The sequence below is a fragment of the Gymnoscopelus microlampas genome, assembly GCF_963454915.1.
Source record: "Gymnoscopelus microlampas genome assembly, chromosome: 8".
In the NCBI taxonomy this organism is placed as follows: domain Eukaryota; kingdom Metazoa; phylum Chordata; class Actinopteri; order Myctophiformes; family Myctophidae; genus Gymnoscopelus; species Gymnoscopelus microlampas.
In genome coordinates, this window is record NC_139945.1 from 18216377 (window position 1) to 18242775 (window position 26399).

At 40.7% G+C, this 26399-nt stretch overlaps 2 protein-coding genes across 3 annotated transcripts in view; both read right to left on the reverse strand.

Moving 5' to 3' along the window:
* arap1 (ArfGAP with RhoGAP domain, ankyrin repeat and PH domain 1) overlaps window positions 1–11720 on the reverse strand; it is a 136089-nt gene extending 124369 nt beyond the window's left edge. The window contains exon 1 of the mRNA XM_084064578.1: window positions 11604–11720. The gene's annotated coding sequence lies outside the window, so the exon portion shown is untranslated. The remainder of the gene's footprint in view (window positions 1–11603) is intronic.
* A 13005-nt stretch (window positions 11721–24725) lies between these two features.
* Window positions 24726–26399, reverse strand: part of stard10 (StAR related lipid transfer domain containing 10) — a 53120-nt gene continuing 51446 nt past the window's right edge. For both annotated transcript variants that reach the window (XM_084064386.1, XM_084064387.1), the window contains exon 7: window positions 24726–25145. In XM_084064386.1, the coding sequence (XP_083920512.1) occupies window positions 24930–25145 (216 nt within the window). In that variant the 3' untranslated portion in view covers window positions 24726–24929. The remainder of the gene's footprint in view (window positions 25146–26399) is intronic.

The window sequence follows — 26399 nt, forward strand, 5'->3', positions numbered from 1 at the left end:
ACACTATTTTATAGACTTTACTACCTGTACCTGAGTAATTAGTCTGTTACTGTGTTCTCTTTTTGTGCTCAGCGTCTCATATCATGTTTCTCACACACTCACATTCCTTTCATGCCCTTTTGTTTTTGTTGTTTTTGTATTTAACCCATTAAGACCTGAGGCGATTCTTAAAAAAAATCTAAATCATAAGTTTTTGGAAAAAAATCTAAAACAAAAAAAAAATCGAGATTTTTCAAAAATAGCAGATCTACAAGCTCATAGCGCGGCACTCGGTGCCGCGCTATGAGCTTGTATATCTGCTATTTTTGAATAGCCAAAGACATCTAAAGTGACACAGATGCGTTCCAGGTATCAATGGGTTAATGTCATGTGAAGCGCCTTGCAACTGTTTTAAAATAAAAGGTGCTACAGAAGGTGATAATGATGAATTATGAGTGCTAGCAGTGTAACTTGTGTTGTGGCCTGTTCCTGCAATCTTCTAGATGGTAGTAATAGAATACAGAAGTCCTGACGTCACTCGCTCATCCCCAGGTTCGTAAAGTAATTTCGCTATGGAGAATAACATTGGGTCATCATTGAATCGTCTCATATAAGAATTGTGGTCCAAAAATAAACAAACTGTCTCGGCGATATTGTCAGGGAGGAGGTTCTGTATCGTTTATGATAGTCTGTCACTTATATTTGATATAGTCTGTTTCTGGCGAAAATTTAACTAATTCGGCGGAAGTAACATTATCGTTTTCTCAGCGTCAGTTGATGCTTCATATCCATAAGAATCAAACCGCCGGGGTCATTTGTTTATTTTGGGAACACAGTTCTTATTTGACGCGATATTAAATACGTCTATGGGGATTCAGAATGGGGGTGGAAAACCGCGAACCAGGTAGACAAACCAAGGATGTGTAAATTACGTCAGACTTCGGTGCTCTATATGTTACAGCTTTGCATAGCACTATAAACCTTTTCTATTCCTTTCCACCTACTTTTTCTAATGGGTGTTAATTCTTTTTTTTACTATTAACCACTGTGTCTGTAAGGCAGATTCACTTTCAGAGGGTGATACTGACTCATCTGTTTTAGCTCTGTGGGTAGAGACTTAAAGCACATCTCATACTACAAGCATAGACCCATGTGCTTCAAAATAAAAACAGAAAATGCAAAAGGTCAACGATGGTGACACAAGATAACAAGTGTATAAATAAGAAGGTCGCCGGTAACCTGCAGCTGCTCGCCCGGGCACCATATTAATGCTTCATGCCCACTGCTCTTAACCCATTAAGACCTGAAGCCGATTCTACAAATGTCTTCGAAGTCCCAACAGTTTTCTGAAAAAACGTATGTTTCTATATCAGTGGTTCTCAAACTTTTTCATGTCAAGGATCCCCAAAATGATATGTATTTGGCCGCGGACCCCCATCTCAAAATATTTTGTTCCAGGGACCCCCAGAAGCATAGATTTGAGTTAAAAAATGTCGCATTGAAAGACACATTTTCACGATTTTTCTAAAATAGCCAAAATGTAAAATAATGCTTTTTAGCTCAAATCAAAAAAATGTCTTAATGGATTAACCCACAAAAATCAGGAAAGCATCTGTGTCTGTGTTTAGATTTTAGCTACTGGTATATTTATACTAGCAACATAAGATTTTTCAGAAAACTCTTAGGATTTAGAACAGTGGTTTAGAACAGTAGAGTTCTCAAAAATAGCAGATATACAAGCTTGTACATCTGCTGCTGGGTTAATGCTACATGCCCACTGCTCCTAATACTGTAGGATGGGTTCATTGCAGAGGACATCTTTGACATACTGTATGTGCAAATGTACAGCGACAAATTCCCCCAAAAACAACTTAAGGGAAATACATTCCTATTATTGCTGTGATGCTTTTTTGAAACAGGCGACTGAACTTTGTTTTCAACCTAAACATTTTGTTTAATCCATTATAGACCGGGAAAGTATCGGTGTCATTTTAAGATTTCTTTGACTATTCAAAAATAGCAGACCTACGAGCTCATAGCGCGGCACCGAGTGCCGCGCTATGAGCTCGTAGGTCTGCTATTTTTCAAAAATCGTGAGGAACATTCTGGGGGTCCTTGACATGAAAAAGTTGGAGCACCACTGATATAGAAACATACTGCTATATATCACCGTTCCCGGAGGAGCAAATGAAATGAATGGGTTTCTGCATTCCGAGGCACCCACTAGAACCTGACTCACTATCATCACCATTGCATCACAATGTCACACGCATACACTCAGATGCTGAGAATGTGCATGCAGTCAGCACACACTAACTCTAAACGTAAGTGGTCTACTTGCGTGGGCTCACATTCTTTCTGACTGACCCTAATGCCTGAATTCCTAACCATAATCCTTAATCTGAGGCCTTTAACCTAATTCCAAGCCTACATCAACATGACAACTTTCTGAGGTATAAGGACCAACATGTGCTTGCTTTAGAAGATTCCGACCACCTTTCTATTACTTTGTTGCTGTTACAAGGATAGAATTAAACACACACACTCACACTCTCTCTCTCTCTCTCTCACACACACACACACACACACACACACACACACACACACACACACACACAAACACACACACACACGGACATGAGTCACACACCCACCACCAGTTTTTATGCTCAACCCACTTTGACCCCCTTTCAATTTAAATTGAAGTGACTCAGTCCTGCCAGTAATGGACCACCTTGAGTGTGTGTGTGTGTGTGTGTGTGTGTGTGTGTGTGTGTGTGTGTGTGTGTGTGTGTGTGTGTGTGTGTGTGTGTGTGTGTGTGTGTGTGTGTGTGTGTGTGTGTGTGTGTGTGTGTGTGTGTGTGTGTGTGTGTGTGCGTGTGTGCGTGTGTGTGTGTGTGCGTTCCTGTGTGTGGTTGACTAACATTATTTTAGCTATTGATGTAATTGGCACCCCAAGCACAGGTTGTACAACTTGTACCATTAACAGAGTATGTATGTGTGTGTGTGTGTGTGTGTGTGTGTGTGTGTGTGTGTGTGTGTGTGTGTGTGTGTGTGTGTGTGTGTGTGTGTGTGTGTGTGTGTGTGTGTGTGTGTGTGTGTGTGTGTGTGTGTGTGTGTGTGTACACTACATCCTCTTTTAGTTTCACATGCAGAGCCTTTCTGTGGCCATAGTATCACAGCTAAACACCACATCCAGGGCAAACCCTACACCTAGAGTAAATCTAGTAAAACAAATGACTTCATGACATGTTTAGTACTACAGTATGGCAAACAAAATGCACTGTTAGTGAGTTTACAGCTCTCAGGATAATAACAACTAAAAACTCCTCTCTTCGCCTCACTCAACTCAACGTTATTGTCACATGACAGGTTTACAGGTGTTAACGAAGTGGGGGAAATTCTTTGTCGTACAATCCATCATCGCAGTTTAACCCTTTTAGACCGGGAACGCATCTGTGTCATTTTAAGACTTCTTTTGCTTTTCAAAAATAGCAGCAAAAATAGCAGCTCATAGTGCGGCACCAAGTGCCGCGCTATGAGCTTGTATATCTGCTATTTTTAAAAAATCGTGAAAATGTGTGCAAATATTGAATATATATATTTTTTAAAGTGTTTTTTTTTACTCAAATCTTTGCTCCTGGGGGTCCCTGGAACAACATATTTTGAGATGGGGGTCCGCGGTCAAATATATCATTTTGGATGAAAAAGTTTGAAAACCACTGATATTATATCATATCAGATATACAAGCTCATAGCGCGGCACAGAGTGCCACGCTATGAGCTTGTAGATCTGCTATTTTTGGAAAATCGTGAATATGTGTGCAAATCATTGAATGTATATATTTCTAAAGCATTTAAAACATTTTATACTAAAATCTTTGCTTCTAGGGGATTCTACAAATGTCTTCTAAATCCTAACAGTTTCTTTTTTGAAAAAAGGTATGTTGCTATATACATCAGTGGTTCTCAAACTTTTTCATGTCAAGGACCCCCAAAATGATATGTATTTGGCCCGTGGACCCCCATCTCAAAATATGTTCTTCCAGGGACCCCCCAGAAGCAATCAACTGCAATGAAAAAAAGAAATATTTGCCTGCTCCAAGGGCCAATCTCAGATTACTTTTCAGCCTAATTATTCAGAAAACCCCAGACCACAGAAAATCAACTGAATGTTCAAAGTTCAGTTTTTTGGGGCGTAATTGAGGTCATAAAACCCCCAAAAAAACATAACAAATAAAAAAAAGTGAAAATGAATGTCATAGAACCTTTAAGTTTGCGACGTAACGTGTGACGTAATGTAGCACCTGGGATTCAAACCCAGGTCTCCCAGGCGCAGGAAGTGATGCTAAAGCCAAACATCTTATCCACTAGCCTAAAGGGGAATCTCCCCCCCTTTAGGCTGGGGGGAGATATTAGGCCTTCGGTCATCAGGCATTGGCTCCGAGCCACTCCACTAAACTAACATTATGTATACCTAATGTAATCTAAAATAGATGTTCAGGCCATTCACATCTTGATCTTAAGGGCGCTTCGTTGGCCTGAAACATCCAATAGCACTGAACGGCCAATCAAATCCTGACGTTATACGAGCATGACCCCAGGGTCACGTGAAGCGTGACGTCTGGATTTGTGACATAAATGTCACTGTTTGTGACATTTATTTTTTGCACATTCTTCTTGATGTCCGAGTCCCACCATCCGCCCACTAGCTAAATTTAATATAAAGATGAGGAAGTTAAAAAGCAGCAGACATAGCAACCTCCTCCTTCCTTCCTTGCCCTTTGACTTTGTTCTTTTTACACCAGTCAGAACCCTGAGACGTGATTTATAAGCTGACAGATATACAAGAGACTGTGTGGGTAATGGTTTTATCATGAGTTGACTTCTCATCACACGGCTCCAGTGATTTATTGTGTGCTGTGTTGTGTTGTTAACCCATTAAGACCGGGAACGCATCTGTCTGTGCGTCATTTTAAGATTTCTCTGGGCTATTCAAAAATAGCAGAGTGCCGCGCTACGAGCTTGTAGATCTGCTATTTTTGAAAAATCGTGAAGACTTGTGCAAATCTTTGAATATATTTATTTTTAAAGCAAACATTTTTAACCCCCGTTACAACTCCTGGGGGTCCCTGGAACAAAATATTTTGAGATGAATAAATACCATTTTTGAGCACCACTGATATTATGCAACATACGTTTTTTCCTAAAAACTGTTAAGATATAGAAGACATTTGTAGAATCCCCAGAAGCAAAGATTTGAGTTTTAAAAATATATATATTCAAAGACCCACGATTTTCCAAGATTTTCCACAAAAATAGCAGATCTACAAGTTCATAGCGCGGCACCGAGAGTGCCGCGCTATGAACTTGTATATCTGCTATTTTTCTAATAGCCCAAAGAAATCTAAGCATGACAGAGATGCGTTCCCGGTTTGAATGGGTTAATCATGACCGCACACTCTTAGACTGCCAGACGATGTGCCCTCAGGACAGGCCAGTTCCTCTTCCCCAGCTCGTCACAGATTGACTCAGCCATGAACACACTGGCCTGAGAGCATGAGAAACAGTGAGAAAGAAACAACCAGTGGTGGAAAAAGTACTCAAATTCTTTACTTAAGTAAAAGTACCAATACTGCAATATAAAAAGACTCTGTTACAAGTAAGTCCAGAATTAAAAATGTACTCGAGTAAAAGTACAAAAGTATTGTTGGCATCAAAATGTACTTAAAGTACCAAAGGTAAAAGTACTAAATATTTGAAAATAGCCGATCTACAAGCTCACAACGCGTCGCGATGCGACGCGTTGTGAGCTTGTAGATCTGCTATTTTCAAATAGCCTAGGTATAAAATAGGGCTAAAGTGGTTAATGTATGTTTCATTATATCATAGTTTTTATCTGCAAAGTAACTAGTAACTAAAGTTTTCAAATAATTGTAGTGGACTAAAAGTACAGTATTTGCCTCTGAGATGTAGTGGAGTAGAAGTAAATGTATTGGAAATTGGACATACTCAAGTAAAGTACAAATACCTCAATATTGTACTTAAGTACAGTACTTAAGTAAATGTACTTAGTTACTTTCCACCACTGCCTGAGAGCATGAGAAACAGTGAGAAAGAAACAACAGTAAAGAGGCTAAGGCTACGTTCAGACTGGCAGCCCAAATCAGATTTTTGGCCTATCGGCCTATTTTTGTCCGATTGGAATCAGATTAGTTTGATCAAATCTTAACAGCAAAAAAAACAAAAATAAATGGAAACAGATTTGAATCACATTCCTTAGCCTTGTTCAGAGTGCATAAAACCAACCCGAATCAGTGTTGCCAGATTTTGTGAGAGGAATAAGCAACCGGGTCTAGGGAAACAAGCCCAAAAGAAGCGACTACTGCAGGCCACATGAGCACTTACTACCTATATACTGGGCATACATCGGCTATTTGAAAATAGCCGATCTACAAGCTCACTGAATTTTCTAAAAATCTTAAAATAAAATGTGGAATATTTGGAAGATTTTTGAAACACAAAACACAAATCTGGTACGGGGCTCCCTGGCACAAAACATTTTCAGATGAGGGTTAGGGACAAATCCATATTCATTTGGGGGTCCTGGACATGAAAATATTTGAGAAACACTGGTTTAAAATAATATTTACAAGCAATTTTACATAAAAAAGAAGGCGAAGACCAAAGTCGCTTCTAATAAGTGGACATTGGCAACACTGATCAGACTCCAATCTGGGTAGGAAATGTGATTTGTGATGGATGTGGGCAGACAGTCTGAGAACAACGACTAACACTTACAGCCCAGTGTTGCATCGTACCAGTTTAACCCATTCAAACCACGAACGCATCTGTGTCATTTACTCATTTGGCTATTTATATATATATGGCTATATACTTTGGCTATTCAAAAATAGCAGATATACAAGCGTGTAGTGTGTCACCGAGTGCCGCACTACGAGCTTGTAGATCTGCTATTATTTTTTATTTTTTTTTAATATGTGTGCAAATCTTAAAAAGCGAACATTTGTAACTCAAATCTTTGCTTCTGGAGGTCAGTGGAACAAAATGTTTTACAAATGTTCGCTTTAAAAATATATATATTCAAAGATGTGCACAAATCTTCACTTCATTTTTCAAAAATAGCAGATCTGTAAGCTCGAGCTTGTATATCTGTATTTTAGAATAGCCAAAGAAATCTAAAATGACAGAGATCATGCGTTCCTGGATTGAATGGGTTAAACCCAGTGACATTGTGCCACCAGTGGAGATGGAAAAGAAAAAGAGAGAGAGACAATGACATGATGGGGTCACTCTAATTAGTTTTGCACTTCAGCAAGTTTCATCTCAATCTACTGCGCATTCGACTTGGAGATATCTTGTGTAAAGAATAGGGCTGGTAACTTTCCTCAGAAATGATATTCGAATATTGGTCTTACAATGTACAGATATTCGAATACATTCGAACAGTATTATATATATATATATATATATATATATATATATAATATATATATATATATATATATATATATATATATATATATATATTTATAAATAAATAAATCAATAAAATAAATCTATTTTTTTATGTTATTTGACAGGGACAATACAAAAAAACAGTGTATCAAGTGCTCGGATCCAATAAAACGTATCTTTTGTTTGTTTTTATAACTTGATACATTGTTTTTTTTTATTGTCCCTGTCAAATAAACATTAAAAAAATAAATATATTGTTTTTCTTTTTTAAATTCGAATATTAATTTTCATATTCGAATATACATATTTTCCCAATATTCGAATATACATATTTTCCCAATATTCGAATAATATTCGAATATCAAATATTCGTTTACCAGCCCTAGTAAAGAAGAGCAGAACCTCTGCCCACCTGTAGAATGACAGGTGAGACGAAAAAGGACCATCTATTGTAGAACAAAATGACTCCCGCAAACTGTCTCCTTCACTTGCAATTAAAAATATTTATATTGCGAAATTGGAAATGTATTGTTGTTTTAAAGCTATGTAACTTTTCTCTTCTACCCCGGATTTGAACCCGGTTTCCTGCTGAAAAAAAGGGCTGACATATTTACCATTGAGCTAATAGATTGAGTGAGTGAGTGAGTGAGTGAGTGAGTGAGTGAGTGAGTGAGTGAGTGAGTGAGTGAGTGAGTGAGTGAGTGAGTGAGAGAGAGAGGTGAGAGAGAGAGAGAGGTGAGACGTGACCTTTGACACAATCTAAATGTCTCTACAGAAGAGCAGGGAGACTAAATACAACCACCCCAACCACAGAATAGACCATGATGTTTAAAGACTGGGCCAAGGACAAGGCCTTCCGTTGGAACGTGATGCATGCTTCAGTCAAAACAAGGGCACAGTCAATGTAGTGCAGATGGAGCACTAAGAGGGTGAGAATAAACCAGTGGTTCTCAAAGTGGGGTCCAGGGACCCCGAGGGGTCATCTAAGGGGGTTCCAGGGGGTCGCAAGTAAAATGTGTTATTATGCCTCTAAAAAAACTGGTCCATGTATTCATCTCCAACAGGTTAGATTACTGTAATGGCCTTTAATTCCCCCCAAAAAAACAAAATACAGTTGGAAGTGACTCTAGCAGCTCATTCATAATGCTGCCTGCAGCCAGAGATCTCACTGGGACAAGAAGAGAAGCTGCTGCGGAACACATTACTCTTAAACTTACATCACTTAATTGGCTCCCCGTTCAATACAGAATCGATTTTAAAGTACTACTTGTTGTTTACACAGCCCTTAATGGATTAACTTCTATCCATCTGTGACCTGCTAAGTAGTAACCATTGGTTCTCAAAGTGGGGTCCTTGGGGGGGGGGGGGTCCAGCTAAAGTAGTTATGGCTTCACCGTCATTTAAACCGTTTTGGAAAATTATTGAAAATGTTAAAAGAAATCTAAATCTAAAAAAAGAAGTCTAACTGGTGAAGATGCATTTAGTCACTATGGTCCTCCTCGCTGGGACAACCCTTCCATCCTGACCTCAGAAGATTCTAGAACAACTGTATCACCTTTTAAAAGCAGACCGGCGTGACTCGTGGCTCACTTATCTCATATGTTTTAAATGAATATTCATGATTGTGCTCTGCTCCATCTCCGTTTCCTGTCTCTCTACACTGACCTATCTACATCTGAAATAAAGAGTGTGTGTGTGTGTGTGTGTGTGTGTGTGTGTGTGTGTGTGTGTGTGTGTGTGTGTGTGTGTGTGTGTGTGTGTGTGTGTGTGTGTGTGTGTGTGTGTGTGTGTGTGTGTGTGTGTGTGTGTGTCTTTACTGTATCCTGTGTGGGATACAGCAATTTGGGGTTTACTGTAGGCTACTTCACACGTACATATTATTCTCTTATAATATTAAGCTCAAAGAGTTTAGTTTGCATGGCAACTCTGTGCTGCATTCTACATCACTTTAATCAGGAACATGACACTATCACTCAGACACACACACACACACACACACACACACACACACACACACACACACACACACACACACACGGTTTTACGGTTATGCCCGACAGCAACTATATTATATATTGCATTTAATGATATTATACAATGTCGGTCTAAAGTAAACAATCACCTGCCAACCCTGCACCGAATGGACCCTTACAGGTCCATTTGGTTCACATTTGGTTGATTTAATTGAACAGTATATTTTCCACGTTTCAGATCAGTGAATCCAGACTTCAGTTCAGCAACCTTGCACCTGATCATTAACTCTTGGGTGTACAAACACATGGACCAACTGGAAAATGTGCTCCTCGGAGCACAGGTCTCCGCCAGGCGAGGTGGTCAAACTGTTCCTGATTAATTCTGTCTTACCTATTTATATTACATATTGTGATGTCACGTGAAGCTTGACCAATGTTAGGTGTTCACAGACCATGTGCCCATGTATGGAGCTGGACGGACACACGGACGGACAAAGCTGGACGGACACACACACGGACGGACAAAGTGAAAACATACTCTTATCAGCCAATTCACTTTCAGATCAGTGGCTCTTAAAGTGGGTTCCAGCAAGGGGCTCGGTTCCTTGAGGTGGTTCCAATGGACCCTTTACAGGTCTGTTAGCTCTGAGAGTGTACAAACACTTACACTCTCAGGGTTATGTGGGGGGTCCTTGAAATTAAAAAGTCTGAGGTTCTCAAAGTGGGGTCCGGGGATCCCCAGGGGTCCTTCGGTGAGGGGGTTCCCAGCGAAATGTTTTGAACTACTTGAACCCTATAGGCTATACATTGACCATTTGAAATATAGTCGATCTACAAGCAACATGTTGTGAGCTTGTAGATATGGGACCCCCTGCCACAACAATTTGTCAGATGGGGAGCCCCCCGCAGCCAAATATGCTACATATCAATTTGGGGGTCCTCCTCGGCATGAAAAAGTTGAAAGTTCAAACTTAGCCTAGTTATAGCTTAATTAAGCTATAGGCTATGTTTGAACTTAGTGTGAAGTGGTGCAACTGGCCCCTGGTGTATATATCTGCTATTTACTGCCAGCAACACCAGCATGCAACGAAGTATAAATCAGTTTTAAGATGAAAAGGAAGTGGTCAAATCATATCAGACTGACTGAGCTGCTCTCTTGTCCTCCTGTGGGGACAAACAACTCTGTCAGCATAAGTTACTTTTACTTCTACTTCTACTCCACTACATCTCACTGATCTCAGAGGCAAATACTGTACTTTTACTCCACTACAATTGTTTGAAAACTTTAGTTACTAGTTACTTTGCATATACCGGTATAGATTATTATATTATGAAACATAGGCCTATATTAACCACTCTAGCCCTATTTTATACCAAGTCTATTTGAAAATAGCCAATCTAATTCTACAAAGTAGCAAGTAGTAACAAAAGGTTTCAAATAATTGTAGTGGAGTAAAAAGTACAACATTTGCCTCTGAGATGTAGTGGAGTAGAAGTAAAAGTACTGAAAACTGGAAATACTCCAGTAAAGTAAAAAATACCTCAAAATTGTACTTGAGTAAAGTACTTAGTTACATTCCACCCCTGCTCCTAACGGGAGCTGAGAAAAACAAACAGCCTGTAATGTCTGCTGCTGCCAAACTCTACCAAGGATCTGTCAAAGTGAGGACACACACAGATTGCGTGGTTTTTGAACAATAAAAAAAGCAGAACCAACAGGAAACACCGGACTTTATCCAAACGAAACGCTTCCCGACCATAGTCATCATCATAATCATAATCATACATCATCATAATCAACATCATGATAATCATCATCATCATCCTGTTGTAGAGAGAAAAATAAGCAACAATCGCGATGTTTGTGTCGGTTTTCAACGCAACAGGTCAGATAAATAAATAGGGCAGATCAAGTGCACGGACAGTAAACTATAACCGTTATTAAAGTTACTTCTGGCGACGGTGTTGCCGTTTGAATGTTGCCACTAAGTGTCACCAAACGGCGACACTGTCGCCAGGAGTAACTTTAAATAAAGCCCGAACAACTACAGAGAAATAACGGTTTCTCTGTAGTTGTTCGGGCTTTATTTAAATCACATTTCTTATCAAAAATAAGGGGGGAAAAGACTGATGAAAAAGTGTACATTCCTGTGAATTAAAAAGCCCTCTTACCTTGTCAGCTGTTAGTTGTAAAGTGTTGATAGTTGTATGTAAAGTAACGGCTCTAGAGTAACGTTCATGTTCTGATGCAGACAGAGATCAGCTTCAGCATAGTGGTTGGAGGAAGACACACCAAACCTCTGAAAACTTCCGTACGGTAGTATCACGTGACCGACACACGCGCACACACACACACACACACACACACACACACACACACACACACACACACACACACACACACACACACACACACACACACACACACACACACGCACGCACGCACGCACGCGCGCACACACACAGAGAGAAAGAGAGAGTAAGGGAGTGAGAGAGAGAGAGAGAGAGAGAGAGAGAGAAAGAGAGAGAGAGAGAGAGAGAGAGAGAGAGAGAGAGAGAGAGAGAGAGAGCACAAGTGCAAACAGGGACCTTTAGCAGTGATGGAAGTAGGCCTATATAGCCTATACTCAGATGAAGTAAAAGTCCTTCATTCAAAACAGTAAATAATGCTTTAGGCCACAGTAACAAACATAAAAGTACTCAATCAATTTTTGTATGCAGAAATTGAATGATTTGAGCACCTGCAACCAGCTAATTGGTTGCAGGTGCTCAAATCAATACAGGGCTGTTTTTACTAAGGTTTTAAAGCATAATAATACAGTACATCATAATGTATAAGTTAATACAGTATCGCGAAGGCCTATTAAAGTGGTATGAAAAAAACAGGTATAAAGTATTAAAATAATGGAAGTAAAGTAAAAGTACCTCAGAAAAAGCTGTCAAACTCATTTTGATGCTAAACTGCATGTAGATTCAACGTATCCATTGTGTGGCGTCTTCAATATTCAATATACTACACTGTATATTAACTCATTTTATTTGGGACCCCCTGGAACCCCCCCCCCCAATGGCCCCTGGGGGTCCCTGGACCCCACTTTGAGAACCACTGCAGTACACCACGATTAGGTAATGGTAAATGTATACTAATTTAGTCACATTCACCAATAAAATGACCTGATTTTTATTGCCTCATCTTCTGAGAGATTTCACCACTTCCTAGCATATCTTTGTCGCTGTGAGGACAATCAGCACGTTCCTAGTTCCTAGTGGAAACATAAAAAAAAAAAACAGGGGGGTCCCCAGCAAAAGTATTTAACATGGCATCATCATCATTTTAACCACTGTATCCATTAATATGTTGGCTATTCAAAACGTGTCACTTTGTGCTGCGCTGTGAGCTTTACATCTACAGTCTTTGAAACTATTTGAAAGATATCAAAGATGTTTGAACATTTTTTTGAAACATTTAGAATTGTTTTCTTAACCCCTCCTCTCCTAGGGGTCACTGGCACAAAACCTTTTCAGATGGGGGTCTGCGCGGCCAAATACATATCAATTTGGGGGTCCTTGACGTGAAAAGGTTAGAGAAACACTGATTTAACATGGAGCTCAGCTCACAGTTATTTTAGCTTTAGGCTACATTGCATAACTTTAAGATTTCAGCTGTGGCATAACATTGTGCTTTTTTCTATTCCTCAATGGGAACTCTGACCCACTAACCTCACATCACCAGACAGGAAATGACCATACATACTACCAGTGGTGGAAGAAATAGGCCTACTCAGATATTTTGAAAGTAGCAATACCACAATATTATGTAAAAATACTCTACAGGTAAAAGGCCTATGTTCAAAATGTTACTTGAGTAAAAGTACAAAAGTATTGGCATCAAAATATACTTGAAGTGGCCTGGACAGCTGAATGTCCCATTTCACAAGTTCAAAATGTATTTAAAAAAAATTAAATAGCCGATCTACAAGCTCACAATGCTGCAGTGGCATTGTTTGTTTGATTGATTGATTGATGTACTTTATTTAGTAAGACATGAGAACAACAGTACATGGAAGTACAAATTCACAATACAAGGTCTACTAAACTGGAAGACTCATTAAGCACTGAGCTTGTTTAAGATGAGATCCCCATGCACACAAATCATGATGACATATAAGAGACAGACAGATATACACACTACTATACAGAACGTCATACAATCAGCTTATAGGTTACTGGTATGAAGAGTGAAAAATATGTACAAGAGAAGAATAAATCAGGGGGGGGGGTTGGGTGGGGTAGGTTAAGGGGCCATTTTCGAATTGCAGCCTCCTGAAGGTGTATCTTTAGGGCAGTTTTGAAAGTGAGCTTGTAGATCTGCTATTTTCAAATGGCCAAAATATATTTAGCGCTGAAGTAATCTGAGTTCCCAGAAGTTTTTGCCAGCTCTTGCAAACAAACGGGAGGGGCGAGTTGAAGTGGTTAATAATGTGTTTTGTAATAATAATCAAAATCTACAAAGTAACAAGTAACTAGAGTTTTCATATAATTGTAGTGGAGTAAAAGTACAATATTTGCCTCTGAGATGTAGCCTAGTGGAGTAGAAGTAAAAGTATTGAAAATTGTAAATAGCCTACTGAAGAAAGTGCAATACCTCAAAATTGTACTTAAGTACAGTACTTGAGTACATGTACTTAGATACTTTACACCAGGATGATACAACTTCCACGTGAGGCTAATGTTCTGTTTGTTTGTAATGACCCGTTGAAACCACAAGAGGCGATAATAACCATAATAATAAACTTTATTTGTATTAAAGTCACCTTTCATAGAAGACATGCATGCAGCTCAAAGTGCTTTACATCAAAGACAAAAAGCAAACAAACAACAAACATAGATTAAAAGCAAAAAACTAAACAAGAGAAACGAACTGCTTTGCATAAAATAAAGGAAAACAAGAAACATGTTAAAAGAAATGTAAGTCTAGTAAATGTGATATTATTGCAATGCCAAATACAACCACAAGGCGGTGCCAGGTGCCTCCCTTTGTTTCTTTTGTTGTCATGAAGAGCTGAGAGCTGTGCATTCTCTCCCCACCGACACACAGTGGTGTAAAGTAACTAAGTACATATACTCAAGTACAATTGTGAGGTATTTTTGACTTTGCTGGAGTATTTCAAATGTTCTGTACTTTTACTTCTACTACACTAGTCAGTAGTCAGAGGCAATTATTATACTTTTGCTCCACTACAATTATTTGAAAACTTTAGTTAGTTACTTTATAGATTTCGATTATTATTTAAAAAAAACATACATTAATTAACCACTTCAGCCCTATACTGTTTGAAAATAGCCGATCTACAAGCTCACTTAAAGTACCAAAAGTAAAAGTACTCATTATGCAGAATGTCCCATTTCACAAGTTTTAGAATATAATAAAAATCATTTGAACATACCAGATCTACAAGCTCACAAGTTAGTACTTTTTCCACCACTGAGTTGAGATGGGAGCAATTAGAAGAGAAGAGAGAGAGAGAGAGAGAGAGAGAGAGAGAGAGAGAGAGTAAAGGAGATGAGGTGACAGGAGAAGGGCGATATAAGACAATATAATGTGAATTATGGTAGCATTACACCTTATTGTTATTATGTTGTTCCCCATTGTCCTTATGGAAGCAAAGATGCTATTTGTCTTTCTCCTGGTGAAATGCCCTAGCAGTCTGAAAATGCCAAGATGCCAATGTGTGCTGGCCTGATAAACAGTATTTATTTGTATGGTTTCAGCTTGGCTCTGTGGCACTGGCCTTTGTTGTCTGTCTGTGCATAAATATGTTCCTATCCCTGCTGTTAGACAGAGAACTAATAATAATAATAATAATTAGATTTTATAATCCCATGTTTATGCTTCACCCAGCTGATGGCTGGGGACCAGTTAGGGGTTAAGTGTGTTGCTCATAGACACCTCGACACATTGCCGGAGGCTGGGAATCAAACCTGGGACCTTCTGTTTCAGGCTGCCTCTGTACACCCATTCAGCTACGGCCACCATTACTTCTCCAGCAACCAGTGTGCTTACAGTAATGCATTTCTCCTGTATTAAATCACCACCTTAGAATTGCCCCTGACTGTTTGTATCAACAATTACTGATTGCTACAGAATTCCTTGACCCCTAGCCTATATATACTTCTTCATACACATAGCTAATATTAGCTGATCTCAAAGATTGCCTGTTGTGGGCTATTTTCACTGATTTCGAAAGTGTTGAAATTGCTTGAAAACTTTTTTCAACATTCAACAGTCTTCTTACATGCCCAAAACCGGGACACCAGGGTGGTTAAAGCATAAGAATGGATTCATATGTACTGTAGATGAGAAGGTTGCAATATGTGTAGGAGGTAACAAAGTATGGAGATGGAGGCCGATGGTGTGACTCCCGTCGGTCAGTTCTCTACCAATTCTCTACAGCCAAGAAGTTGGACTTGTCTGAAACTCTGACGTCATAGTTGACGTCATTTTATTCACTTAAACGGTAAACAAAACAACATACATTTAAAACCATTACTGTGTCAAAAGTAAACTATACCATAAGAATGGTCAAAAATGTTGAAATTGTCAAATATTAACTAAGAAAGAGGGAAACGTTTGGAAAATTGTCGATCTACATGCTCACAACGCCTCACAACGCATGTAGATCGGCTATTTTCATAATTAGCACCTGTGGAACCCGGGTCAAGCTAAATGTATTGCCTCAACTCCTACAATTCCAAGTGCTTGTCAGGGTGGGGGGTCCCCAGTTTCAAATATGATTATTTTGGGGGGTAGCGGCCTGAAAAGCTTGAGAACCACTGTCATAGATGACTGACGTGACATCACACACTGACCACATGATGTCCGATCCACACGGAAGACCCTGTGTAGTTGTTTCTATAAACCATGGAGGGGGGGGGGTGAGGTGAACTGTCATGGACTAAAACACCCCGGCTCCTGTTGCTGTTAGTTTAACGAGTTTTAGGATTAGACTTTGTACTCAAGTTCACTCTTTGTATTGAGCTATTTATGCATGTGTTATGTTTACCAGTGGCCTCACGCAGGAGTTCATGGCATTGTTTTTGGCTTCTCCAGTAAATACACGTAACCACTAAGCTTTATGGGCCGGCCAACAGCTTAAGCCTCAGTCACACTTTAGTTACGTGTCGGTGTCGTGCTCAGTAAAATAGCAGATGTACAAGCTCACAACGCGTCACGAATGTGACGCGTTGTGAGCTTGTATATCTGCTATTTTACAGCATGCGACACCGGTGTGCAACCAAGTACAAATCAGGCATTAGTGGGGTAGAGAGGCCGTCTGGTAATCAGGTCACCAATTCACCGCCCAGCCCTCCTTAGCATAATGTGTCTAGTGTCCCTGAGCGAGACACTTAACCTCCAGAGAGTGCCTCTGAGGAGCCGTCAGCTGCACGGGCGGAGCTGGATACTAATTTCCCACAGGATTAATAAAGGTGTATCGTCTTCTAGCTTAAGTCCTATTGTATTGATTGATTGATTGATTGATTGATTGAAACCTTTGTTTGTTCTCGAAAAGAGCATTGAGGTTTGCCCTCATTTGCAACGCTGTCACACACACAAAAAAGAAATCAACAACAGTTTTCTGAAAAAACATATGTTGCTATATCAGTGGTTTTCATGTCAAGGACCCCCAAAAGGATGGCCGCAGACCCCCCCCCCATCTCAAAACGTTTTGCTCCAGGGACCCCCAGAAGCAAAGGTTTGAGTTAAAAAATGATTGTGATGCTACATTAACTACTTTTGCTGGGGACCCCCTGGAAGTGTTTGACACTTCTCACCTACAGTATGGATGCCAGGTTAAACACACAAACGTGTGACTCCCTTCTGTCTGCAGACTGTCAGGTTTAGGGAGACGTTATTGGAGAGGAGAAGGGGAGGAGGTGGTGGTGGTGGGGGGGGGGGGGGGGGTCTGGGCTGGGAGGAAGATAGAAGGATGAGCTGGCAGAAAAGGAGAGTGAGAGAACAAGGAGAAGAGAAGAGGAGAGGAGAAAAGAGAAAGGAAATAGAGAGGAGAGATAGGGCAAATGAATGAAGGGATGAAGAGTGGAGGATAAGAAGGCAGGGACAGAGGAAGGAGGGGTGTAAGAAGAGAGGAGGGAGAAGAGAGTAGGAGGCAAAGGGAGTGATGAGTCATCACCACTGCTGTGGGGGTGGCACACACACACACACACACACACACACACACACACACACACACAGGGAAGTCACCGTGCAGTGTTTGTGCGTCCCACTGCGGAGGAGTGGAAGACAATGCGGCCACATGGTTCACATAACACACACACACACACACACACACACACACACACGCACGCACGCACGCACGCACGCACGCACACACACGTACTGTATGTACGTACACACAAGCACGTACGTACATACGGTACGTCAGGATAACGGCTGAGTCGGTGAAACAGAGGCCTCATTAAGGAGTAAAGGATGGGTGGATGATTAGAAACAAGGACAGGAGGGAAGCTAGATAAATGGCCGGTCGGCTGGAGGAAGAGGAGAGGACATTACAACTGTACACTCCAGATGAAGCGTTGGAAAGCTGCGTGACCAAGTACATTTATTCAAGTCTACTGTACTTAAGTTGTCCCATAAGGAGCAAGCCACACCGGAGAGTTCCCTGAGCGAGGAGTTGGCAAATGCAAGCTCACAGGAGTTGGCAAATGAACCCTAGTATCCCTTTTCTGAGGAGAACTTTAGCCAAAAATAGCAGATCTACAAGCTCACAACGCGTCGCGATGTGACGCGTTGTGAGCTTGTAGATCGGCTATTTTCAAATACCCTAGGTATAAAATAGGGCTACCCAGGTAAAAAAATTGCATACTAAAAGTATACTTTTGATGAATGTATTCAAGTATATTTTTAGTATGGATGTACTATTTTGGCCGTCTTAAATTGATCTTAAGTGTACTCAAGTACTAATAAATTACTACTTAAGGTATGCTTGAGTATACTAAAAGTGCAAATTGTGTGCTAAATTCGGCCGGCAAGGTACTGAGCAAGGTCTACGGAATGACAAACGTTTTGGCACGGACAGCAAGGTAGGGACACTAAACAGGTGGTGGCCAACTCTCTTATTACAGTATGTGCCACTTTGATTTTGCATAGTACATCTTGGTTCGAGGGCTTGATGAAATCCCTCAAAACCAAGCTACAGTCAGCTCAGAATAGACTGATCAGGGTCATTCTAGGGTTGGGACCCAGAACACATATACTGTAGGTAGGAACCAATTTAGAGAGCTCAGCTGGCTCCCAGTAGAATCCAGGGTAATGCATGGCCAGACTGACCACGGTTCATAAGATCATATATGGCTAGGTCCACATCATTCTTTAAAGACATGTTTTACTCTGGCAAACGAAGTACACCATGTTCTCACCAGAGCCAGTGTAGCAGATGTGAGCCACCCGGCTTTTCAAAGTAAAGTAAAATAAAGGGTTCATTTACTTACATGGGAGCCACACAGTGGAACGACCTCAAAACCAGTGACAAAGTGACAACCAATCTGAGGTCTTTTAAGCAGCAGACAAAAACATGTCTATTAGAAAAGGTTCCCCTATAGAGGGTCCATTAGTCTAGGGAAAGATAAGGGAGCACTTGTTTGTGTGTATGTACTGTATATGTTAATGTCATGTGCTTTGTATTGTAATGTAATGTAATATATATATATATATATATATATATATAAATGCACCATTTGCCATTTTCAAATGTTTCAGTTTTAGTCCTACAACGGTGTCTCTTGCTGAAATGTACTGATTTTCAGCTGGAAATGGTAAAAATGTAAAAATAACAGTTTTATGTCAACCAACTAACTAGTCCTGCCTGTTGACAAGGCAATCCACAGCACACACACGCACATGTACACACACACACACACACACCCTGTAATAACTCACTTCCTGTCTGACATGCAGGCTCTGGTCTCTCTCTCTCTCTCTCCCTCGCTGCTTTAATGGTGAGTTGATCTGAAGGTTGCCATGACAACAGATTGGGGGGATGATCCCGCTTTAGGTCAGGATGCACACACACATATCTCAGATATCGTCGCTGTCGGAGCAGAAACCTTGTATGTCCAAAACTGTTACAGTACCTTTCAGGCAATGGGAACCAGAACCTACAGTATGTGTTTCAAAGGATCCAATGTAGTTATCATTTAATCACAGGCTCTAGTTCATACTTTTCATAGGTTCAATATTTAATAAAACCCCACAAATTTAACCACACGTAACCACATTACCTGGCTTGCACTTTCAAAAAGTTTAGAAAGTAGCGGAAATAGCAGATCTACAAGCTCACAACGCATTGCAGTGCACCGCGTTGTGAGCTTGTAGATCTGCTCTTTTCAATACTTTTGCTCGACACTCATGCACGGCATAGTAGGCCATTCATTTATGAAAAAACATAAAATGTTGAAACATGGAGATACAAGGTTTCTGCACGACAGAGATGATTGTGTCTGCTTTTGAAAAATCAATGATATATTCTGTGTCCCTGGAAGGTGTGAACGGGACCATTATGAAAATGATCACTGCACAGCAAAATCCTCAGTGTTTATTCAACTCTGAGAGTGCACAAATGGAACCAAGTGGACCCTTACGGGTCGATGAGGTTCCATTTGTACACTCTCGGGAGTGACAGACACACAACACACACTCAGGATTTAACTATGCAGGTCAATGATCTGTGACCGTTTCTGACCGACGCACGCACGCACACACATTTTACTATGCTTGTGAGGACTAGCCTGGTTCCAGACGAATCTGCCTTTGCAAAATTGCATGCACTTTAGCCCTCGGCAGTGTGTCGTGTGATATTGTCTGGCTACGCGAGGCTATGTGAGGACATTTGGCCCTCCCAAGTATAGTAATAAGCAAGCACAGACACACACACACACACACACACACACACACACACAAATCGAGAGAGAAATGACTCAGAAAACCAATTAAATTGAAAACCTTTGTATTAATCTGTGTTTAAGTTTCAAACTCTACATACATTCATCATACAGCTCTTTAACAGAGGAGCAAACATTGTGTGTGTGGTGTGTGTGTGTGTGTGTGTGTGTGTGTGTGTGTGTGTGTGTGTGTGTGTGTGTGTTTGTGTGTGCATGCGTGAGAGCGTGTGATTACTATTCACATGGGGACAAAATGTAGTAAAACCAGACAAACGTGAGTTAGTTCCGCTTGAGGGGAACGGCCCTTTTGGTAAATGGTAAATGGTGCATTTGTATAGCGCCTTTCTCCAAAGTGCTTTACTATGTGAATTACATTCAGACTTTCACAGACTGACGGTGGAGGAACAGCGAGCAAGGCAAAAAATCTGCTCATTGGGAGAAGTTCACTTGCTCAAGGACACTTAGACAATAAACTCAGGGGGAGAGCTGGGGATCGAACCGGGATCCGTCCGTTTCCCCAAGCGGTCGCCTGGACCACTGCCGTTCCCCATTTTCATGACTTCAGATTTTTAGAGCAAATTATTAGTAAGATATTCAGGTTGGCATCACATGGGTTGGGTTTATGGGTTGAGGTTAGCGTTAAAAAAATCCCCCAAACAAATGCCATTTCTGTTTTAATTTTCTTAATGAGAAATTGCTTCTGGCATCCCCACGTGGAAAGTAACGTGTTTGTGTGTGTCTGTGTGTCTGTGTCTGTGTGTGTGTGTGTGTCTGTGTGTGTGTGTGTGTGTGTGTGTGTGTGTGTGTGTGTGTGTGTCAGCTACCGTGTCTACACACCCACATATTTATTATGTGCTAACAAAGGGGACGTGTAATCCAGACAGACACATAATCAATGACAGACAGAACAAGGACAGGGAGACAATGACATGGTGTGTGTGTGTGTGTGTGTGTGTGTGTGTGTGTGTGTGTGTGTGTGTGTGTGTGTGTGTGTGTGTGTGTGTGTGTGTGTGTGTGTGTGTGGGGTGAGCGTGTGTTTGCATATACATATATGTATCGTTGCTGTCAGGCAGAACTACCTCCTAAACTCCATATTCTGACTTTTTTCCCCCCGTAAATTAATGCCCTACTTGATCATACTACAGCGCCACACAAAAGCATCAAAAGCAGCAGATCTACAAGCTCGAAACGAGCTTTCGAGCTTGTAGATCTGCTGAATCTTCAAAATAAAACAGTTTTGGACATATGAGGTTTCCACCCGACAGAGACGATATACACTGCATATATACTGTACATACAGTATATATGAACCAGTAGGCGCCGGTCTTGCAGAACATCAAAGCTATACATAATTAAGTAACCTTGAGTGTGTACAGTCAAATGAATTGCACTCTGCACATTGCTCAGCATTCAGATTCCTTCTGCAGCATTGAGGACTTTATTGTTTGCAGAGCAGAGCCACTGTCCTCGCTTGGCCCTGGAGCCTGGGATAACAACAGCAGGATTAACAGGGTTTTACCATCACTTTTCCAGTGTTAATAACTAAAGCTCCTAATGGATGCATTCACCAGCCAAACCCTCCACTCAGTTCAGCCACCTCGTCCTCCTGCCTCCTTACAATGTAGAGCAGCTGGTTCACTAATGCTTTCATGTCAAGGACCCCCTGACATGTTAATATGTACTTCGCTGAGGACCGCCATCTGAAAATATTTTGTGCCAAGGACCCCCCCATACAAGATTTGTGTTGTTAAAATGTTTCAAACATATTCCAAATTATTTTTTTTCAAGATCTTTTGAAAGTTGCTACAAGCTACAAGCTCACAACAAGCTCACTACAAGCTCACTACACGCTCACTACACACTGCGATGCAACACGTTGTGAGCGTGCACGTCGGCAATTGTCAAATATCTTATAGGGTAACCACTTTAACTTATAGGTTAAAGTGGTTGAGATGCTATATTAACTCATTTAGCTGGGGACCCCCTGGAACCCCCTCAAGGACCCCCCGGATACCCACGTTGAGAACCAGAGCTGTAGTGAACGCACACTAATGCCCTATTTGTACTTGTTTGGGCGCCGGTGGTGCACACCAAAAATAGCAGATCTACAAATGTGGTCGTAAAGCTGAGAACCGACAAGAACATGGGTCTATGTTAGGGCTGGGCAATTATTACTTCAAATCAATATCACAATTATTTCAAACTTTTGTTTTAAATAGTGAAAATAGCAGATGTACAAGCTCAGAATGCGTCGTGATGCAATGCGTTGTAAGCTTGTAGAACTGTTTTCGTACACCACCATTGCATAACGAAGTATAACACAGACTAATCGATGTAATCGATTATAAAAAATCTATACACATTTTTTCGTGTCGATTCGTTGATATATAAGAAATAAATACAAACTATAAAAGAAACCTGCTTCTCGGTTATTCGATTAACCTACATCACAAAGATTATGTTGGTTATTGGTTCTAAATATCATATATTTTCAGTTAATTGCCCAGCCCTCGTCTTTGCTATGACATTGTGTTGTCTAGATCAATTGATTCTCAACCTTTCTCAGTTCAAGGATGCCCAGCTTGACATGGCTTAGGCCACGGGACAGAAACATTTGGTTCTTGATCATCAGTAATTTAGCCTAGGACCCCCTGGAACCACCTCAACTACCCCTGGGGGTCCAAAGCCCCCACGTTGAGAACCACTGGTCTGTGCTATAACATTTTGTTATGTAGAGCAGTGGTTGCCAAACTGGGGGTCGGGACTCCCAGTTTGGGGGGTCCACAGATCATTAGCTTAATGTGCAACATTGTTTTCTCACTCAGCAGTAAACAACCCAACATACAGTATAAGTGTACACAGGGTATCTGCACATTTCTAAAGTTACAATTCAAGGACTTTTAAGACCTTTTTAAAACCAAATTGGCCAAATTGTCAAATATTACGTAAGAAAGAGGCAAACATTGTGAAAATAGCCGATCTACAAGCTCACAGCACCTCGCATGCTTGTAGTTCGGCTATTTTCACAAAGAATTTCAGTGGAACCGAGTCAAACTAAATGTAATGCCGACAATTCCAAGTGCTTGTCAGGGTGGGGGGTCCCCAGTCCAAATATTTTGGGGGGTCGCGACCTGAAAAGGTTGAGAACCCTTGATCTAGAGGTTGACAATATTTCATTCACATGTATTCAAATTCACAACATGTCACAAAAATGACACCGTGACTTTACTTTAAGTACTCAGTCTGAACGACTTGTAAACTTGTAAAAAAGGGTTAAGCGTTCAACTAGCATGTGAGCGTGTAATGTTTGTGTAATATTTCATGTAGAGATTCAAACATTATGTGTATGAATTGTGTGTATATATGCAACTGCATGTCTTTCTGTGTGCATGACATGTGTATTTATATTCATGTATTTATATGGTTCTCTCTCTCTCTCTCTCTCTCTATACATGTGTATATATTAGGGCTGGGTGAAATGACTTCAAAACAATATCACAATTATTTCAAACTTTTGCCTTGATTATGAATAATGAACGGATGCAAAGAAATATACAGCAGATCTACAAGCATGAGCTTGTAGATCAGCAATTTTTGTACGCCACCATTGTACAACAAAGTACAGGGTTAAGTAGTTCATCCGACTAATCAATTTATTAGATTATTAAAAAATCTATTCGAATATTTTTTCGATTGCTCGATTATTCAATGAACCTACATGAACAAGATTGATGTGGTTATTGGTGCGAGATATAGGTTTCGATATATTTTCAGTTAAATGCCCAGCGCTACTATATATGCATACATGTGCAAATACAAATGTATGCTACAGTATATCTATAGGTGTGTGTGTGTGTGTGTGTGTGTGTGTCAGTGGTGGAAAGTAACTAAGTACATTTACTTAAGTACTGTACTTAAGTACAATTTTGATGTATTTGCACTTTACTTGAGTATTTCCAATTTCCAATACTTTTACTTCTATTCCACTACATCTCAGAGGCAAATATTGTACTTTTACTCCACTACAATTATTTGAAAACTTTAGTTACTAGTTACTTTTCAGATATAAATTATGATATTATAAAACATACATTAACCACTTTAGCCCTATTTTATACAGAGGCTATTTGAAAATAGCAGATCTACAAGCTCAGAACGCGTCGCATCGCGACGCGTTGTGAGCTTGTAGATCTGCTATTTTCAAATATTTAGTACTTTTACTTTTGGTACTTTAAGTACATTTTGATGCCAATACTTTTGTACTTTTACTCAAGTAAATTTTGAATTCTGGACTTTTACTTGTAACAAAGTATTTTTATATCGCAGTATTGGTACTTTCACTTAAGTAAAGAATTTGAGTACTTTTCCCACCACTGTGTGTGTGTGGGTGTATGTGTTTGTGTGTGTGTGTGTGTGTGTGTGTGTGTGTGTGTGTGTGTGTGTGTGTGTGTGTGTGTGTGTGTGTGTGTGTGTGTGTGTGTGTGCGCGTGTGTGTGTGTGTGTGTGTGTGTGGGGGTGTGTGTGCATATGTGTTGTTCACTAGTCGCTGTCTCTCTCTCTCTCTCTGTCCTTGCTCTCGGCCAGGCAGCTCTCGTCGATGTTCTCCAGGCTGTCTGCGTGCTGGATGCTGAGCTCGGAGAGGGGGATGCTGGGTAGTGTAGTCTGTTCCGGGTAGAGCCATGGCTTTAGGCCGGGGTTGTGTCTCTGTTTCCACTCGGGGTACTTCACACACGCCTTGTTGATCTTCTTCATCGCCTGCAGAGAGAGAGAGAGACAGGTGGATGAAGGTAAGGGAGAGACGGGGAAGAGAGAGAGACAGGTAGATGAAGGTAAGGGAGAGACGGGGAAGAGAGAGAGAAGTGACAGAGAAATGGTTATCAAGAGAGACATATATTTTTTTTTTAAAAATTAATATACATGTGTACTAGAGCATTGGTTCTCAAAGTGGGGTCCGGGGACCCCCAGGGGTACTTGAGGGGGTTCCAGGGGGTCCCTAGCTAGATGATGGACAGGAACCAAATGGACCCTTATGGGTCTGTAACTCAGAGAGTGTACAAATGGAACCAAATGGACCCTATTTGGTTCCATTTGTACACTCTCAGAGTTACATTAACATTGGTTTTACAATGTGAATTGGGGTCCCAGAGGTATAAATGCCATTAAATGGGGGTCCGTAGCCCTAATGCATGTCAAACTGGGGGTCCTTGAAATTAAAATGGTTGAGAATCACTGCCAGAGAGCCGTAAAAACCTTCTCTTATTGGGGTGCCTGGCTTATCTTTTCAAATGGGGGTCCGTGGGGTAATAAGTGTCAATTAGGGGGTCCTTGACGTGAAAAGGTTTGAGAACCACTGTACTAGAGGTGCGACAGTTAATCAAACAAATCGATTTAATCGACTATAAGAAATAACCGCCTGCAATCAAACTATTTGAAATGTAATGTTTTATTTCAAATATTTCACTCGATGTCTCGCTATGGGAGAGCGCCCTCCGGCGTGATCACACAGAAGTACACCTTCATAAACTTCCAGACAATCCTATTGGCTGGACTGACCTTCCTCTGACTGGAGGTCCCGCCCTCCTCCTATATCAGTCAGTGGATGGGTCATTTTCCCTAATTCAGTTTCTCTTCTCGTTCGCGATCGAGGAAGCACCTTCTCAGTCCACCTTATGAAGTCAGTACGGCGAAAGTCTCAACAGGACAGGATAATATCCCGGACCGCGAGACGCTACTGATGGTAGGTGTTGACTTTCTTTACAAAACCTGTGATAATATCGCAAGTTGCCCTGCTAGGAACTTAATACGTTCCATAGCCAAGCTTATTAAGCTAAAAAGAAAGCATAGTCTGCTTACATAGTAATCGTGATTCGAAGGACAAGTTTAATACACTCTCCCTAGTCTCACCCTGATTACTAGCCACAGCTAGCCCTGAGCTAGCTGTAAAGAACAACACGCCAGTATAATATACTCGGCCCCAGTGTTTGTTTCTTTCAAGCCTAGCAGCAGGTT